Source organism: Sciurus vulgaris, assembly GCF_902686455.1.
Source record: "Sciurus vulgaris genome assembly, chromosome: 19".
Taxonomy (NCBI): Eukaryota; Metazoa; Chordata; class Mammalia; order Rodentia; family Sciuridae; genus Sciurus; species Sciurus vulgaris.
Window position 1 is genome coordinate 9,350,772 of NC_136480.1, and position 19,464 is coordinate 9,370,235.

The 19,464-nt window shown below is 35.5% G+C and overlaps 1 protein-coding gene across 3 annotated transcripts in view; it reads right to left on the bottom strand.

Annotated features, from left to right (window-relative positions):
- Nucleotides 1-6,871: 6,871 nt before the first annotated feature.
- THUMPD3 (THUMP domain 3 tRNA guanosine methyltransferase) overlaps nt 6,872-19,464 on the bottom strand; it is a 44,750-nt gene continuing 32,157 nt past the window's right edge. For all 3 annotated transcript variants that reach the window (XM_079122081.1, XM_079122083.1, XM_079122082.1), the window contains 6 exons: nt 17,687-17,817; nt 15,683-15,752; nt 12,651-12,766; nt 8,896-9,006; nt 7,947-8,070; nt 6,872-7,759 (listed from right to left, as the gene is read on the bottom strand). In XM_079122081.1, coding sequence (XP_078978207.1) covers nt 7,607-7,759; nt 7,947-8,070; nt 8,896-9,006; nt 12,651-12,766; nt 15,683-15,752; nt 17,687-17,817 — 705 coding nt within the window. In that variant the 3' untranslated portion in view covers nt 6,872-7,606. The remainder of the gene's footprint in view (nt 7,760-7,946; nt 8,071-8,895; nt 9,007-12,650; nt 12,767-15,682; nt 15,753-17,686; nt 17,818-19,464) is intronic.

The following is a 19,464-nucleotide window of genomic DNA, read 5'->3' on the forward strand; positions in this document are numbered from 1 at the left end:
GGAAGTATAAATTAATGCCATCATATTTTAATATTCAAAATTTTTTATGTGCTAATATGCATCTTGTAAATTTCATTTGTACACTGTAAGACACATTGGGGGCAGTTACCTTACTTAAAATTTCTCTTTAGGACAGTGGTCTTCAAACCTTCAATATACACAAAGATGGTTGCCTTGCTTTCTCATTGCAGATTTCTGTTTCACATGCAAAGATGGTGAATTCTAGGGCAGTCCAGCCTGGAACTACAATTCCTGGGTTTATTTGGTTATTTGTTTGTTTTTTTGTATTGGTGATTGGACCCAGGAGCACTTAATCTCTGGGCCATATTTCCAGTCCTTTTTATTTTGAGACAGGGTCTCCTACTAAGTTGTTGAGGATAGCCTTGAACTTGTTGATCCTCCTGCCTCAGCCTTCGGAGCTGAGGTTATAAGTGTGTGCTCCTGCGCCCAGCTCATGTTTATTTCTTTACTGCAAATATAACTTCAGGTAACTTTTTACCTGCAGAAATGATTACATGTTTACCATATACTTTTGTCCTCAAAATTTTTTCACCTAAACTGTTTATCCTCCACCCTGCCCCACTAAAGGAAAACATTTTGAAAAGCAAAGAATGGTAATTCTTGCAGACAGATTGTTTTAAAGGATACTAAAATAATCCGATTTTGGGGGTGGGGGAAGCAAGTTAAGATGTTTTCATGTTTCTCTCACTAAATTGCATTCCTTAAGGATACATCTTTGATTCCCCAGTGCTTAAGTACAGAGTTGGGGATTCAATAAATGTTGGTTTTATTGATTCTTATTTGTGAAATTGGTTTTCAAATAATAGTTGAAACTCATAAAACATTAGAAGCAAGGCCCCTTTTATTTTGAAACTTTAGGGTCATACTTAATCACAGAGGAAACTGATGACATGTGGTCTCTGAATGCATTTGTCCACCATTCAGCTCTTCCTTGGGTTTCCTGTACTAACCATAGCAGTTATCCTCTTCCTGTGCTTCATTTCCTTTGGACTTGTTAAAATAAACCAGCTACCTATCTCCTTTTGAAGTAGTGCTATACTGTTTCCTATACTCTTAAGACAAAAGCTTATTAAATTGTGAGATACTTGGACTCAAATGAAAAATGGTGAAAGTTTTGTGGGGGCTTGTGGGTTTTTAAAAAAAATTATTGGAAAAATTTGAACTAGATAAGGTTTTCCTTTTTTTTAAGTGAATGGAGGTTTGGTATAGTTTCATAATTATTGTTTGCAACTGTTAATCCAGGATATGATAGGGATCAGCTTCACAAAGACAAGACTAGCTTGACTGTTCGAGGCCAATCTTAATTGTAGATCACAAATCTGGGAGTCAGGTACTTGACTTTATAGGTTGAGAACTTCTGATTTTTTTTTTTAGTTTATCCAATAGTATATTAGTTTACATTAGAAGACATACTTCTCCAGAAGATTTTGTTATTCATGACTCCCCATTCTTGATGGAGTAAGAAATTAGGTTATTAGAGAACAGTTAATGAGCATGGAGTCAGTGTTCATGTTTATCTAGGTCAGTATTAAACCTGATGAATTATTGCTGCTTTGTTAGGGTATACCTTCTTGGAGACTTAAGACTTTTTCTGCCCTTCTGATATTATCTCAGTCATGGTTACAATAATTTTGCTTTTCAGCTTCTTTCCTAGTGTCATCACTGACCTTTTGTTTGTCCTGGTACTTGACCATCCTCTTTTCCAGTTAGAGAAGTTAAAAATTATATATGTTTTAAATTGGCTCTTCCTGCTGACAACAGGAACACATTTTAAGATGTTTGTGGAAGTGGTAATTTTTCTCATTATAGTCAACTCAACAGTCTTCACGGCCTTTCCTATTTATATACCTTTCGTTGTTGTATCCCAGACTTCAGGTATAGCTTCTTACAACAAATAATAACAGCATATTCTAGTGTGGATGATAGATAAAAGCTAATGGAAACATAGGTAGATTAGAAGCAAATGAAGTATATGAAGTGGTGTGCTGAATTATTTACTAGTGTGTTTGGTGTGGTTATCAAATATAAAATCCTATTTTTTTGGAGTAAGAAACTGAAGCTTATGCTGAACAACTTTCTCATGGATAGACTAAAGAGTTGGAAGCCAGTGATGAAAACTCTGGTCCGTCTGATCATTTGTATTCCTAATTAGCTTGTACTACCTTGCTCTGATGGAAATCTTTTGGGAAATTTAATCTGGCTATACGATACAGGATGGGTGGTAGGGATACAGACATTTGAAAGCAAAGAGACCACTTTGGAGGTTCTCCTATAAAGCTCAGAGGTGAAGTGAGATAAGATCTGGTTTAGGACTGATGGCAGGTGCAATGGAAAGGAAGAGGGTTTGGTAACTAATTGTCATTAGGAAGAATAATGGTCTTAAAACATTGATTTTTAAGGGATGTAGGGTGGGGGTGTTAAAATTGATAAATTTGTTTTTAAGTCTGGATAAGCCACAATGAAACCCACCATTCTGTGTAATTGAGATGTGCCGATAAAGAAAAAAATGACTTCTCAAGGAAACCTTTGATGCCCTCATTCCTACCAGATTTGGCCTTCCCCTCTGAATGTTATCAAAGCTCTTCTTACAATTTTAATTAAGAGAGTAACTTGTCCCCCCCTCCCCCTTCTTTAGGTTGCTTCTTGAGGGCAAACCAGTGCTTATTTATGGCTGTGTCCCTGTTGCCTCAGCGAAGGGAGGTCCACGAGGTCAAAATTCTTTTCGTAATACCACAGTGTTTGTAAATTGCTCCCTCATTCTTGAAATTATGCAGTTGCTACATGGTGTGTGATGACATTGTCACTGATAATGAATGATGCTGTTTGTACATGAATTTTCTAAGGTAGCAGGTAGGTTTAGGTATGAATTTTTATTTTTAAAGAAATTTTTAGGTTATATGTTCTATAATTTGCAACCTCAGTGTCATGCAGTTGTGTCGTTTATTGGTACCATACAAAATCCTGGCATCTTTGCACATTGTGCACATTTTAAAATTTGGTATACATCTTGTTTTCTGCATGTTTTAAATATTTTCTCCAAACTTCCAAATTTTAGAACTACAGCTTTTTTAGAATTTAGTAACTTTAAAATAAATTTGTACTAAAAGAATGGCTCATTAGCTTAAAAAAGGCTACTTGTTCAAACCCATTTCTACCATCTGTGTTTTAAAATACTATATAAATTAACTTGTAGGGGAGAGGAAATGACCAAAGAAACTACATGAAATAAAAATATGAAAGTTGCCTTTTGTTTGGCTTTAGAGATAATTTAATGTAGCATGTCTTATGAAATAGAATAATTTGTAGTGTTGGTGCCAGCTATGCTGTGGAGTCATTTTGAAACTAATTCAAAAGTATTGTAGGGGTTTTTTGTTGTTTTTTTGAAAGGTATTGAATATTTTAAATGTTGACACATGATACTCCCTAAAAGAAAACAAAAATCATTAAGAGATTTCAAACCAGAAGTGAAAAAGCTACTGATGTAAATTACTGCATTATATTGGCTGAAAAAACATAAATAGCTGAGAAACTTAAGCCACATAGTGCAAATTGCTAATTATCTGCTAGATTATAAGCAAGAAATAATTATAGTAGTTCCTCTTGTACATTATAGCAGCTCGTCATATTAAAAGATTTGTGTGCAGATGTGAATTCTAAATCTCTCGTGGAAGTGTACTTACTTTATGATGGATGGATTTACAAATGTGGCTCAACTTGTTATTTTGCTTGTATTTGCTGGACATCAGCTAATCAAAGATAAACTTTATGTGGAAATGGGGTAATAAACACTGTCCTAAAACAGTTCAAGTGTGGAATGATTTTTTAATCTCCTGCTTTATCCTGAACAACTATCTGTTGACATTTGCACTATATGGTGGGAAGGCAACACTGAGTAAAACTGTGGGTACCTTAGCACAAATTAAAGCAAGCAACTGCATAAAACTTTGGTGGTAGTTCTTCACTGCCGTGCATCTCTAAACCAAAAGGATTAAAAAGCCAGTTTCTGCAGGCATGGTGTGGCATAGCCTGTAATCCCAGGAATTTGGGAGACTGAGACAGAAGGATTGCAAGTTTGAGGCCAGTTTGGGCAACTTAGTATCAGACCCTGTTCTCAAAAATAAAAGGACTGGAGATGTAGCTCTGGGGTAGAGACCACCCTGTGTCAACTCCCAGTATCTTCCCTCCCCAAAGGGCAGTTTTCACACAAAAACAATAAAATAGTTAAAAGAGCCCTTTTTTAAGATTCTTATTTTAACAAGTTGCACAGGCTGGCCTTGGATCTTCTTACCTTGGCTGCCCAAATAGCTGGGATTATAGGTGTGCACAACCAGCATAATTTGTCAGTATGAATGAGGAAATGGAAAGCTGGCATACAGTACTTTGGAATAGTGGTTCTCTTTAGAAAAACCACTCATGCAATAGTGTTGCAAGCTCAATTTGTTTTTCTCGGAGCACCATTTTTACTTGAAAGAATGACAAGTGTTATTTGTAGTTTGCTATTGGGGAGATACTTTCTCAAATAGGAAGAAGTGAGCCTGTTCAAGAAACAACTGACAAATTACATTCAAACTTTGAAGAGAAAACTTGTCTCTACTCTCAGCATGACAGCTTGGCTTTTATATGCTGATAGTGGAGGCATCAGATAGTGTATAATGAAATGGGCCACCTTCTGGGAGTTTCCATAATTCAGCCTGTATTTTCCAGCTAACCAATACAAAAATAACAAAACTGCAAGATAAATGTCTCAACAACTTGAATGCAGAAAATCCAGCTGCTTTCCATTAAGCCATATTTGTTAGAAACTTAGTTACAAAAAATGTAAAACAATGCCACTCTTATAATTATTTTTGAAAAGTCATTGCTTTGAAAAATCTCAATGCTGTAATATTATAAAGTTTTTGTTTCAATTTCTAATGGTAAAATATTGATAAATAAAGCTGCTGAGTCCTTCAATTTTTAAGAAAGTGGAAGGATCCTGCCTGAGACCACACAGATTGAGAAATGGCTGTTCTAGCATATAATACACATAGTGAACAAATACATAGATGATTGGTAATGGGCATGCTAGGACAGGGAGCAGGTTTCTGTGGAGAAGAGTGTTGTTTAAGGTGGTAAATACAAGGCTAATAGCAATTACAAATTCACAATTTAGGGCTTGCTTGAGAAAAACTAAGCACCATTCTCCTTCCTAGTAAAAACTGGTTCTTCTATACATCTGTCATTGAATAACTTCACAACTGATTAGCAAACACATTAACCCTGGGACAAAAGGGTCAGGGATGACATGGTAGGCCTGTTATGAAGCATCTGACATTTTTTCACGTTGCACATTTTAAAAATTTGGTATACAGATATGTTCTTGGTGTTTCTTCTGAACTTGTTTTTTTTAATGTACCAAGGTGCAATAATTAAATATACTTTTTTCTCTCGGTTGTCACTTTCACCATATACCCACTGAACTTCATGCAGTGACACCTCACTTGAACTTGGAAAAGGCTATGCTGAGAATGGACAAATAATTTTCCCTTTTTTATGCCTCTCACTAATGCATATTATGAAGAATTCACAGGTTTATTATACTTCTGGTACTTAATAAACCTTTCATAATATTTCCCTATTTCTGTCTTGAATTTATCTTTAGATCCCTGTGGTGGAGACCTGAGCCTATATCTGACATTCACAGGGTAGGGCCTATAGTTTTGGCATTTTGCTGAAGAGTCTTGTTAAGTGGTTGTATTTTTAACCACTCTAGTACACTATCAAGTCTTCAGAGATAACCATTGTCTAGATTTGTAAAGTCTTAATATTTGCATTGTTTTTTCCCCTCAAATAATATTGACATTCCCAATAACGGAATATCTGTTGTATGACTCAGTCACTTCATCTTCAGGTTATTATAGGTTTCCTTCCCAGTGTTCACATTCCCAAGGTCATCTATTTTTTTCTTTAAACAATATTAAAAACCAAGGTGATCATACAACTAGTGGGTGGGTGGCAATGTCGTCAATTCCAGGCTTTCTGAATCCTGCTCAGTCCATTCCTTATTCTGGTCACCATATAACAAAACATACTGGGGAAGAAGGTGGCGTACTATTGCCTCCATGTTTGCACCATCTTAAAAAAGCCTGGTCATGTCTTTACTGCAGTATTTAACAGAATTAAAGCTATGATGAATCAAGCACGCAACTGATGTGTCTAAACTATGCCAATATGCAAAAATATTTGTTCAGCAAATATTAAATGCCCACTCTGGCAGGAACTTGGTAAACAGTGGTGAAAACAGACATTGTCCTTGTACTTTCTGGTTCTATGGACTGCTGACCAGTTTAGTTTGAAATTTAAATGGTTTGTCACAGGTGAAAAGTTATTAATGTTCAACCCTTTTGTAATGCAGCTGTGAATTCTTGATAATGGTAAAATGCCAGTATGGGATACATAACTTTTTTATAATATAAATGTCTTACTTCCAATTCAAGAATAAACAGACTAGGATTGTTGGCTACATTGCCAGTGTGAACTCTGTTCTTTCAAAGAATACTTGTCCTTTTATTCTAAATGGAGACATCAAAAGGGAGTAGTATTATCACATTACTAAAATGACACTGAAAACATAAGCTGAATGCAGCCAGATACTTAAAAATAAACTGCACACTAAAAGAATTCCACATAAAACTTCAATTACTTTTTATCCCAGGAAAGCATCATTTTACTAGGATTGACTACTGACCTTCACTTTCCACAAAACTCACAGGAAGAACTTCCTGCAAGTGGAAAAGCAACTAAATGTGAAAAATGATCCATGAGGAAATAATAATTAGATGGCCCCAAAATTTTTTCATTAGAAGATAGATCAATTTTTTTCTCTTTTAATAAAGTACTGAAGATATGTTTATGGTTGCCTTGAAAAACAACAGAGACTTGTAGAATGAAATAAAAAATTTCTTTTGATTTAGCTTGTAGGTCCCATACTTCAGCCATCAATGTTTCTGGTGCTGTTAAAAAAGGTTATAAAGTATCTTTGCAATCCCTTTCATAAATTCACCCCTGTTTTAGTTCTATATGGTAATCTGTATAACATGCATATTTTAATTAAGGCAGATGGTAAATATTCCTAATAGGTGTAATTCCATCTTGTCATTGGGCAAACACTGTTCACAAATATAACAATGCTTTGTTTTTCTAAGGTTGAGTTAAAGAAAACTGAGCTATTGAATAGCAAAGCTGCACAGGTAGTAAGATGTAGCCTCAGATATCGACACAATGAAAACAATGAAATTAAAACATTCTAAAACCTAGATCCTGGTGTACCTTAGTAGTAGGCTTTTTCCTAGTCATCTTTAAAGCATTGTAAGAAAAATACTAATTGGCCAGCTACCCTTTTCAAAATAGCTGCAAGGAAATGTTTTCTCAAAACTTTTAAAATTATATGACATTACTTTGTATCTTGCTAACCAAGAAGAAGAGCTTTGGACTTGTTTAAATAGTAGACTGTATTTTTGTTAATACTATTTTTCTCTCAAGTTCTTCATGCTGACATTCCCAGTGTTGAAAAGTAAAATACTGTTTATTATCTTCATCCTATGCATTACCAAGGAGTTCCTCTCTCTCCATCTTGTTCCAGAGGATGAACAAAAGCTTGGGGTGTACGTTTCAGAAGATAAACTGCAGCATGAAGACCCCCTATGTTCACCCAGACAGTATGCACTTTTCGCCATACATGTCCCATTCCAGATAATGCCTGTGTGCACACAAAAAGCATAAAAGAATCAGGCTGACAATCTGCTTTTAAACCAGTAAGGGATCTTAGCTGCCGGTTAAGAAACACTAGGGGAAGAGAAAAAATCCTGTTCAAACTAATATCCCAGGTTTACTTAAAAAGATCCTAAAGTTGCCACAGGCTGAGACTTAAGCTTAATACACGGCACCTTGGTAAAGCATTTCTTGTCCTGAGTAAGTAGAACAGCTCGGCCTGTCCCAGGTCTACAGACACGGCTCATCTCTCGCAGGCAAGCTGGATAAAGATTCCAGTTTCGTTTCTTGGAGCCCATCCTATAGAAGAAAGTCTGATAAGCCAACCATTTACTGTTGTAAAAGATAACTATTTAAGACTACACTAAAAGAACAAAATTTCATGGATATTGAAGCATGATAGTTGCCTTTTAGAAGCCAGAGCTTTACCATTACATGTATAAATGAGTGAATAACTTTGAATTGTACATATCTTCTAGGTACAAGAAAAATTTTTTTATACTTGTCTTCTTAATTGGTATATTAAGCAAACTATATAAATCAAACTAGTGATTACAGATCATTTCTCCTGAGGGACAATCAGAATTGAGTCTTCCTTAGCCTTTTAATATGAATATGATTATGTAATTCAACAACAGGTAGAAAGTAAATTATAGGTAATTTTTAAAAATGAGCCTCCTGTGATGGGCAGCATCAAAATGTAGTTATATATATTTCTCAATTCTCAGAAGAAACAAAATGGGTAAGTCCATCATTAAAATTACTCAGTTAAAAAAACGGCACCTCTAGGTCTTAAAAGGAACTGAAGATTTTTATTCTAATTTAGAATGTGCTCAAGTTGACATTTAGGAGATAAATGAGTACTACAAAAAAAGGTGAAATAAAACATTGTGGTGTGTATGTGTATTGGGGATTGAACCCAGGGCCTCAATACATGCGGAGCAAGAGCTCTATCACTGAGCTATATCCTTAATTCTTTAAATCTTATTTTTGAGATGGTCTCAGTCACTCAGGCTGGCCTTGAACTTGTAATTTCATGCCTCATTTCCTCCTCCTCCTCATAGCTGGGATTACAGACATGCACCACCGTACCTGGCAAAACTTGTTCCAAAAAACAGTTCCTACCTTTTCCCAAATGGCATATCTGTAACAATAATGTCCACAGAACCAGTTCTCAATGGGAGATTGCAGATGTCCCACTGTACAGCATCAATGGGCAAGCCCCAGGATGATTTGCTGTGGAGACAAAGGGAACAGGTGCTTCAACATATTTTAAAATAATGAAATTTTTTAAAAGAAAAACATTTTTGAAGAGACTGCTATAGCAAGTATAAAAATGTTAAGAATAACAATGAGAACATCAACAATCAAAATCTTAAAAGTAATGTACAAAGAAAGCATATGGTCATAAGATAGAGCTATTATAAAGACTAGATGGAATAAAAAGACTGAAATGGAAGAGTCTACAAGTAAATTTTAAGAATGGTTAAGACTGATTTTCAAAAAATGTCGACATCTGTTTCATCTACATTTCAAAAAAACAGATTGGGGAAAATGAGTTTGTCACAAAGAACTGCGAGAGACAAATTTACAGAGTTGAAAGCATTAAATTACATAACTGATAAAAGTTATTGATGAAACAGATACACTGGGAAAAAATTACTAAAAAGATTATGAGTTGACATCTGAAGAATAAAGTCTGATTAGTAGTATTAGATATAAACATAAAATTGGTACATATATCAGTAATCATAATTATTTAACAAAAAGAAATTTATCATGCTGTATTTTAAAAATCCAAAGAGAGGTAAGATTGAAAACTTGATGGAAGGCAGAATGAATATCATAATAAATATAAAAGATTTAAATCCTCCCCATTAAGATAAAGCAAACTTTTAAGAAACTGTATACAGTAGGCAATAATGCACAGGCTAAGAATTAAAGGCAAATCAAAGATTTGTGGCTCAGTAGTAGAGCACTTTTCTAGCATGTGTGAGGCAATGGATTCGATTCTCATCACCACATATAAATAAATTAAAGTTCCATCGACAACTAGAAAAAATATTTTTTAAAAATTTATGAGCAGGAATTGAGGGTTTTTAATAAGAAAAATTTACAAAAAATTCAATAAAGGCAAATCTACGTAATGAAAAAGTAGTTATTGAAAATATGAGTTATAATCAAAAGATTGTAAAAGTTAAGGCAAAATTTATAAAAATCGTATAGGCTGAATCAATAAAAAGTCAAAGTCCAGAGGATCTGAACAACAAAATTTTCAGAAATTTATAAAGAGAAAATATTTGTTTAAAAATGTTTAACAGTCTGAAAAAACCCAAACTGATTCATATACTTAAGCATCAAAACCTAATATGAAACAAAATGTAACATAAGAATCCATTCTTGGGGTCTGGGGTTGTGGCTCAGTTGTAGAGCGCTTTGCCTGGCATGTGTGAGGCTCTGAGTTCAAATCTTGGCACCACATGTAAATAAATAAAATAAAATAAAGGTCCACTGACAACTAAAAATGTTTAAAAATAAAAAAAGAATCCATCACAACAAAAGTTAGTATTTTAAGAAATTCAAAACCTTCCAACTACTTTTATGTATAAAATGATCTAAACCCTTGCTACTTCACAAGTTGGTATGTAGATGAACAGCATGAGCATCACCCAGGAACTTTCTAGAAAACACTCAGGCCTCATTTCACATCTGCTGAATTGGAATGTTAACAGGATCCTCAAGTAATTCATATATACATTAATGTTTGAAAAGTACTCAAATGATTTGGGAGACAAGTGTATCACCACTGATTGGAAAGTAGTAAAAGGAATTATAAAACTATAGGATGAGGTCAACATTAGTTATCAGAATGAAACTAGCTTGAATAAAAACTTTCATAATTAAAAGAAAACATGAACAGCATATAAGTTAAGATTTGGGGAAACAAAACATGTAAATGTGAAATAGGGATAAAAATCAAGCACTAGCATAAAACCAAAGAATGACGGAGGATATAGCTCAGTGGTAGAGAGGTAGTCTAGCCTAAGTCCCTGGGTTCTGGCCCCTGTATCAATAATGTTAAAAATAAATAAATAAGACAAAGAACAAATAGTGTACAAAAGAACAAAAGACTAGCAAGCCTAATCAAAAAAGGGAAAAAAAAAAAAATCAGACAAGGGGACAGTCAATATAAAGATATAAAACCATATTAGACGTATACCATGTGAGTACTAAATAGGAATATTTGTATAAAATGACCATGTTTAAAAAAATTGATTTCTATTTAGAAATATAAGCCTCACACTATTAATGGAGGCAGCTGTTTCTGAAGGTCAATTGTGGGATATAATGACTGACTTCCTGTGTGATATCTTCAGGATGTGCTGACCAAATCTGCTGACCATTACCTTCTGCAGTTTGTATCAGAGAATGAAGGACACTCACAGAAGAGATCACAGAAACAGACTATGATGAGGCCTCTGGTAAAAAACTATAGACCAAGTGATATTACAACTAATTCTTCCCAAAATCAGCTAAGACTTTCAAAGGATAATGAAAAGTTGACATAGACAGTATTAAATGGATTTGTAGTAGTAGATTAGGCCTTCAAGATCCTTAAACAACATACATCTCAAAAGGATAACCAACAAATTTTTCCAAAGGCAAATAGTCTTCCAAACCAAGGACATCAAAGGTACATGGTTTAGTAAGAAGCCCTTAACCAAGAACCAAATGTGGTTGACACCTTGATCTTAGATCTCTTAGTCTTTAAGAACAAAGATGAATACGTTTATGTTAAGGAGGGGAAAAAAGGTATATGGTTGAAGGGCCTTGGAATATTTTGCTAAAGGAAGAGAGGATTGGGGCGGGGGCTGTTGCTCTTCACATTTCTGATTTGTTTTGATGTGACATTGAGATAATTTTTTTCTTAACGGACCCAAATGGGAGAATAAAAGCAAATCCATGAAAGGTAGACTGGGAAACATTCACTAAAATAACTAGTACGTGGCTGTACAAAACAATATCAACAGCCTTCAGGGGCAGAGTGATTAGAGGTATTTAAGCAGGATAGAGGAGCACTAGTCAGAATCTCCTGACCATTTAGAAATCATGGGGAGGAGAGCTGAGAATGGCGGTGCGAATGGGTCATACCAGTGTCTGGGGAGGCTAAGGCAGGAGGATTTCAAGTTAAAACAGCCTCAGGAATTTAGTGAGGCCCTAAGCAACTTAGGGAGATCCTGTCACAAAATAAAACATAAAAAGAGCTGGGGATGTGGTTAAGTGCACCTGGGTTCAATGCCTGGTACCAAAAAAAAAAAAAAAAAAAAAAAGAAAAAAAGAAAAAGAAAAAAAAGAAAAAAGTCAGTAATAGAAATCATGGGGATGACTTTCAGTCATTTTTCAACTCAAATTCTCTTTAAGTCCCAAATAATATGTAATATGTACACATAGTGAAACATTATGCAGTCATTTAAAATAGACTGTAAAAGCACAAAGTATTTAAAAATTTGAGAAAATGAAATGAATCTACCACATTAAAAAAAAAGAATTACACAATAGTCTGGGAAAATATATGTATGAATAAGGAAAGAAAAAGGAAGACAGACATAAAAGGATGGAAAAGGGTAAGGAAATCAAATAAAATGTTTTCTGAGGGGCTGGGGGCATAACTCTGACAGAGCACTTGCCCCTGGGTTCAATCCCCGAGCACTACAAAAAAAAGTTTTTTAAAATTTAAGTAATTTTCAATAAACTTTTAAAAACAAATAGAATCTCACTATATTTTGGTTATAATGTCACAATCCACTGCAGGTATTCTTAATTCATTATGAAAAATAATTACCTAGATGCTATAAAATCTTGTAAATTAAAAATTTTACCCATCTTTAATCTGGCTCTTGGTGAGTAAAGATGAGATGTTATTTGCTGCTCTTTTCACAGCCAGGGGATTATTATCACCAGCAATATGATAACAGTCAGCCCATTCCATTGCCCCCTAAAAAGACAAGAGTGTATTATAAAATAGAAGTAACAAACACAAAAAAATATTAAGGGGAAAATTATTTCAGTCACTTGTCAATAAACAAGACAATCCAACCCAGTGCTTTTCTGAAGTGGCAAAACAAAGCTTGTTGTTAATTTTGCCATACCCTTTGCTAGAAATGCCTCCTGTTCTTTCTCTGCTTGCTGAACTCCTATTGATCTTTTAAGACCCAGTTCAAACGTCACAACCTCTGTTATCAATCCCAGCTTCCCAACTATCTTCTCATGCTCCCCTATAAAAGCATTCTGTACATACCTTTATCACAGTACTTGTTTCATTTTTAATTACTCATACCTGTTTACCTCCCTACTAAAACTAGTAACTCCCTCAGGACAGGACCAGTGTTTTATTCAATCCCTCACCCAGCAGTATCTGGCAAACAGAAAGGATTATAAGCCCTAAATGAATATGGTGTTAAAAAAAAATTAACCAATCCAGGTGCAGTGGCGCAGGCCTGTAATCCCAGCAGCTTTGGAGGCTGAGTCAGGAGGATCACAAGTTCAAAGCCAGCCACAGTAAAAGCGAGGCACCAAGCAACTCAGTGAGACCCTGTCTCTAAATAAAATACAAAATAGGGCTGGGGATGTGGCTCAGTGGTTGAGTGCCCCCAATTTCAATCCCTGGTACCCCCATCTCTCCGCTCCCTCCAAAAAAATTAACCAAATAGAACTGGCCAAACCCATAACTATTTTGGATTGTAAGAGTTAATACAATCTTATCTATTAAATATTTAAGTTTCAAAATAAAGTGCCATTACCAATGCATGATATGCTTTTTGAGTGATAACCACTCTATCACAAAGAATTTTGTAATTTTTAAATTGAAAACATGTCAGCAGAACATGATATTTATACACCAAGCTGTCACATATCATTTGTGGAATGAGGTGACATACTACCCTAGGCTGAAAAAGGTTTCTGTGCAAATTAACAGAACATAAAAACAGAGAATAGTTCTGCCCTCTGATTAGGGATGAGTAACGAACACCACTTCCTTTGTGAATAGAAACACACCTCCCATCCATGAATACAGCACTTTATAACTTTTTATTTTGCCCAGACATTTTGGAGTCATGACAACTCCAGTCTGTAATCCTACAATGACTTTAAACAAAAGAGATGTTGAAATATGCCAGAATTTGGGTGGGAAGGGATGTAAAAGGAACCTACAGAGTCTGATAAAGTCTCTCACATGATTATGACTACACAACATATTTTTAAAAAATGAATTTGGATTTTCTGCTTCAGAAGAAGATGCATTTTATAGTACTTCCAAGTTTTAAAGCAAATATTCTAGATCAAATAATTTCATACTTTGGTGAACAAATCTACATACATACCCTGTGAATTCCTTTCACAATTTTCATTTTGATCATAAGTCAGCTTAGGTTTTCCTGTCTTGGTACCTTATGTCTCCTTTTACATGGAAATGGCTCAAAAAAAATCTTTTTTGCCTTTATTTTAATTCTGTTCTTTAGCTCTATAGTACATTTCTTGACCTACAGTGGCCTCACCTAATTATTTCATAGACATCATGGTTTATTGCTATATAAGAACATTGTCTTGTTTCAGATTTTTTTTTTTTTTTTTTTTGTGGCATTGGAAATTTGACCCAGAGGTGCTCTACCACTGAGCTACATCACTAGTTCTTTATTTTTTGAGACAGGCTAAATTGCCCAGGTGGGCCTTTAACTTGATTCTCCTGCTTTAGCCTCCCAAGTATCATGCCTGGCCCACAAATTATTCTTGACTACAACTGGTTTTCTCTGTGCAGGTCTCAAGAGTAACTTCTCTAGTTGTCACTAGCAGAACATACAGTCACGTAAACTCCTATGATTTCCTTCTTGGATTTTAACTACCAGATCATGGATGTAATTTTCTAATTATTCTAATTTTCTAATTATGTCTGGATTATTCTTCCCTTTGTGGGTTGCTTTGGACTTGATCATCTGTCCAGTTTCTGGCTACTCATAGAATCTGTGGAATCGTCCTGCAGTTTTTACCCACTGGCTTTTGGTATACAATATGGAAGAACTTACTATGTTTCACACAGATTAAATGATTTTACTATGAGCTTCCTTTTCTAAATCTTTTCTAAATGCATAAATGATACTCACTGAAACTGTTAAATGTTCTCTACTTAGAAAATACCTTTCCATTTCTTGCTTTGCTTTATGTGGTTTTTATGCATCCTCTCAACATCTCAGTAATTGTGAAAGTTATTTAAGAGCGTTTAGTATACAGTTTTGTCAGGCTTAGAAAAATCCAAATAATGCTTACAGATATCCCTGCTTCTCATATTACCCACAACACTGGGGCTAGAACCAAGGGCCTTGTGCTTGCTACAACCCCAAGTAGATCTCCCCTTTTTTGGGAGTGGGTACTGGGGAATGAACTCAGGGACACTCAACCACTGAGTCACATCCCCAGCCCTATTTTGTACAGAGTCTTGCTGAATTGCTTAGTGCCTTGCTAGTTGCTAAGGCTGGCTTTGAACTCATGATCCTCTTGCCTCAGCCTCCTGAGCTGCTGGGATTACACATATGCACCACCTGCCTGGCTAGATCTTCCTTTTTACAACAGTACTTACTCCCTCCATGAACCTAAATAGATTAAAAGTAGAATCTTACTTACCATGTAGAGATGAAAAATGCTTTCCTCCACTTTATGCTTATGCTGTCAATGATCCTTTCCTGTGCAATCTACTGACTTATCTATTACAGAAAAGTTGCTCACCATCTTGTAATTTTCAGCCTTCTCTGTAATCCAGTCAACAGATATCACTATCTGGTCCTTTGGTGCTTGGCTACTTTAAATAACATTCTAGATGGATTGTGTGCTTCTCTAAAAACTAAAGAAAAGTTATTACCTCTATTGGTATTGCCCCTGTTCCACACATTGGATCAATTATTATATCAGTAGGTTGAGGTGCACAAAGCCTGGAGAATAAAAACAAAACAAACAAACAAATAAAAAAAACAGCCTATGTGAAAAAGTTCAAGCAAAAGGTAAGGCTTCCACAATGATGATTCCTAAAGCCAAAAGATCAAGGATCTATCACACTAGCTTGAAGGAATACAATCTACATTAAGTTTCTCTGTTCTCTTGTCCTTCTAATCTTTTCATGTTCTGTGATATTACTTACCTTATACATACTAATTATCTCCTTCCTAAGACAGCTTCCTGGGTGCAGCTCCATCTCCTTGTTCCTATCTCTCAACACATTGCAACAGACACCTTGGCAACTCTCCTGGGCTAGTAAGCAACCATATACTCCTGACCATTGCTAATGGGCCTGGGGTGAATACTTGATGGAAAGTACATCACTCAAATCCTTTCTTCCATGAATTTGGAATAAAGAGTAAGAAGCCCTAGGTAATACAGGCTGGTCATTTGAAATGGGAAATACATGTATTTATATGAGGGAGCAGTGACGTGAGCAGAGACAAGAGCCCACAGGCTCTCAGAAGAGAGAATAGCTGCCTAGGTTTCTGGTGGTTTTCCATGATCTAGCTTCTACCCTTTAAACATGGCTATTTGTGTGTGTGTGTGTGTGTGGTTTCTACATTACTTCTCCTTATCTTTCTAACTACTGCCCCTCCCTTTGTATAATCATCACTCTATCAAAATTAGTTTACTTAAGTTCCTAATATTTGCACCCAAAATAACTCTTGTATCCCTGGCTCCTACAATAATGCCTGATGGTAGATAATGTCTGTTAAATGAAAGAAGGTTAGGAGCTCTTCCTTAATCAGATGGGCCCAGTTTTCTGATATGATATGTTCCAATTGTGTTGAAATATGACTCTGCAGATGAGCAGAATAAAAGAGGAATCAAAGGATGGAAGGGAAGAACATAGAGTCATTTAATCACTAGGCCATGCCAGGCACTGTACATAATAGGTATCTTGAGGTCTGGGGACATAGTTCAGTGGTAGAGTGCTTGCCTCGCATGCCCTGGGTTAGATGTCCAGCACAGCAAAAATACAAAAACAAAACAAAACACACACTCACACATACACATAATGGTATCTTGATTATGTTTCTGTACTTAATCTTCATTAATAATTCTTTAAAAAGTACTCACATCAAACCCATTTTGCAGTTTCAAAATCAGAAGCTTAGAAAAAATAAATGTCTGAGTGATGGAAGGAAGCACCCAATAACAGAGAAAAGGGCAAAGGAAAGGGGTAGTAGGTCTTGCACGCTGAAAACTGGGAAATTCCAGGATGATTCCTGGATTGCTATGAGAATAACATTTAAAAATATGAATAAGGGACTGGGGAGATAGCTCAGTCGGTAGAGTGCTTGCCTTGCAAGCACAAGGCCCTGGGTTCGATCCCCAGCACCCCCCCAAAAAAAAGAATAAAATTTCTAGATTCACTTACACATTATATACATTTTTAAAATCTCTGCTTTCATCTGCTTCACTGCACATAAATGAAATAGCAAAATTTGCTCTGTCTCCCAACATACAACATATCCTTTCTAAACAGAAATTTGGCTACACCATTTAAGAGACAGATGAAAACTGTCACTCATTTAACAATAAGAACCTGATTATATTATATTTTCAGTATCACAAGGAGTCAATATTGGATACAGAGGAAAGAAACAGATTATTAGGTGTTTTTTTTTTGTGTGTGTGTGGTGCTGGGGATTGAACCCAGGGCCTTGTGCTTGTGAGGCAAGCACTCTACCAACTGAGCTATCTCCCCAGTCCTAGATTATTAGTTTTTTAATCCTTTTCATTATCTACTAATTCCAATACTTTACCAAAAGGAAAGAAAAAAAAAAATCAGTGTTTTGAAGGGAAAATATAAAGGAAGGTAGGTGCCACTTTAATCTGGACAGCAAAAAATCCACTCCCTTACCTGAGCATCCCATAGGCAAGAGTAGATCTAAGAGTTGTAGGTCCAAAATGTGTAATATTTCTGCGGTGGAGACTCTCCTCAGTCAGTGCAATTCCCACGATAATTTCATTATCATGGATATTCAAGAGAACCTATAATAAAGTTAGGACAGAAGGTAAGTTTTAGGATTGTTCAAACTGTACTTTTACTAAAACTTTTTTTCTTCTTTCTTTGGTGGCACTGGGGATTGAGCCCATACCACTGAGCTACACCCCAGCCCTTTTTTATTTTGAGACAGGGTCTCACTAAGTTGCCCAGGCTGGCTTCAAACTTGTGATTCTCATGTCTTAGCCTCCTCATTGGCTGGAATTACATCAATGTGCCATAATCCTTGGCTTCTTATTACTGATACTTTGAAGCCTTTTATACTTTTTTCTTGAGGTATATACTCTGCGCACTGTAAAGTACATGAATCTTAAATATACAGCTCAATGAGTTTGTATTACATATATATATACACTACATAACTGCTATGCTGATGAAAATAGAGAATATTTCTCACACCCTAGGAAGCTCCCCTTGTCTCCTTCCCAGTCAATACTCACACCAAAGGTAATCATTAATTGACTGCTACAACTACAAATTAGTTTTAGCATTTTTTAAAATTTCACATAAATGAAATAATATAGTATATACCAATTTGTGATTAATTCAAAAATTTATTCTTTTCATTCTCTGTATTTATAAGTTGACAATAAGCAGACTTCCCTTCAATTTTATAATGTTTACATATTTTGAAGGCTTATGCTTTTAAATATAATTTAAATTCCTAACTTTTTTGAAAAAAAATTCAAACATACAAATATACAGAAGTGCTACAAGAAGACCACTAGCATAATGAACTCCTAATTATATTCTTCAGCTAGATTAATCAACCATTAACACAGTGCAACATTTGCTTTATAGTTTGTTTCCTTAGTATTTTTAAAAATCTAACTCACTTAAGCAATATCATCTCCAACATAATGGCTTTTTTTGGTCATATTTCCTAACAAACTACAAATAAAAATAAAATGTTCCCCAATCTTTCACCTAAACTTTTTTCATTTCAATCTTACCAATAGCAGCAGCTGACACTCCTATGTATAAGGCACTACTCTATACTATTTATATTCATGACCTCATTTCATATTCATCCCTCCAACCTAGATAAGGAACCTGAGGCACAAGGACATCAGCTCACTTGCCCATAGTCATACAGCATCTGAGATGGGATTTAAAACCAAGCAGCCTGGTTTCAGAATTTGTCCTCTGAGCCACCTTGTTATGGACACCATTCTTCTAGTTAGCCTATTCATACTCATGCCAGCTTTTTGAGGAAAAAAAGAAAATGGAGAATTGTTCTCTGACATGCCAAAAATAAACAAACAAACAAACAAAAAACCCACTACAAAGACAGTGAGTGACTTGCCCCAGATTCAAATGTCCCAAAAGCAACAGAAACTGACATCCTGGTAAAAAAAAAAAAAAGTCAGTTGTTAGGGGCCTTTTAAGTTGTCAGAGATTTAAAGGCTCCATTTCCTATTGCCTGCACAGGAATTACCCACTGGTAATTACAAGGAGATGAACCATGCTAAAAAGAGTGTTGGGATTGGGGAATCCAGCAGAATTTAAGAAAAGAGAGCTGGCTCTAGGATGGGTGCTATTAGTCCTGATGTTGATTTGAGGTCAAGGTTTATTTTAAAACCAGACTTCACTTTTTTTGTGTAGCAAAACTCTATAACCAGATACACAAAATC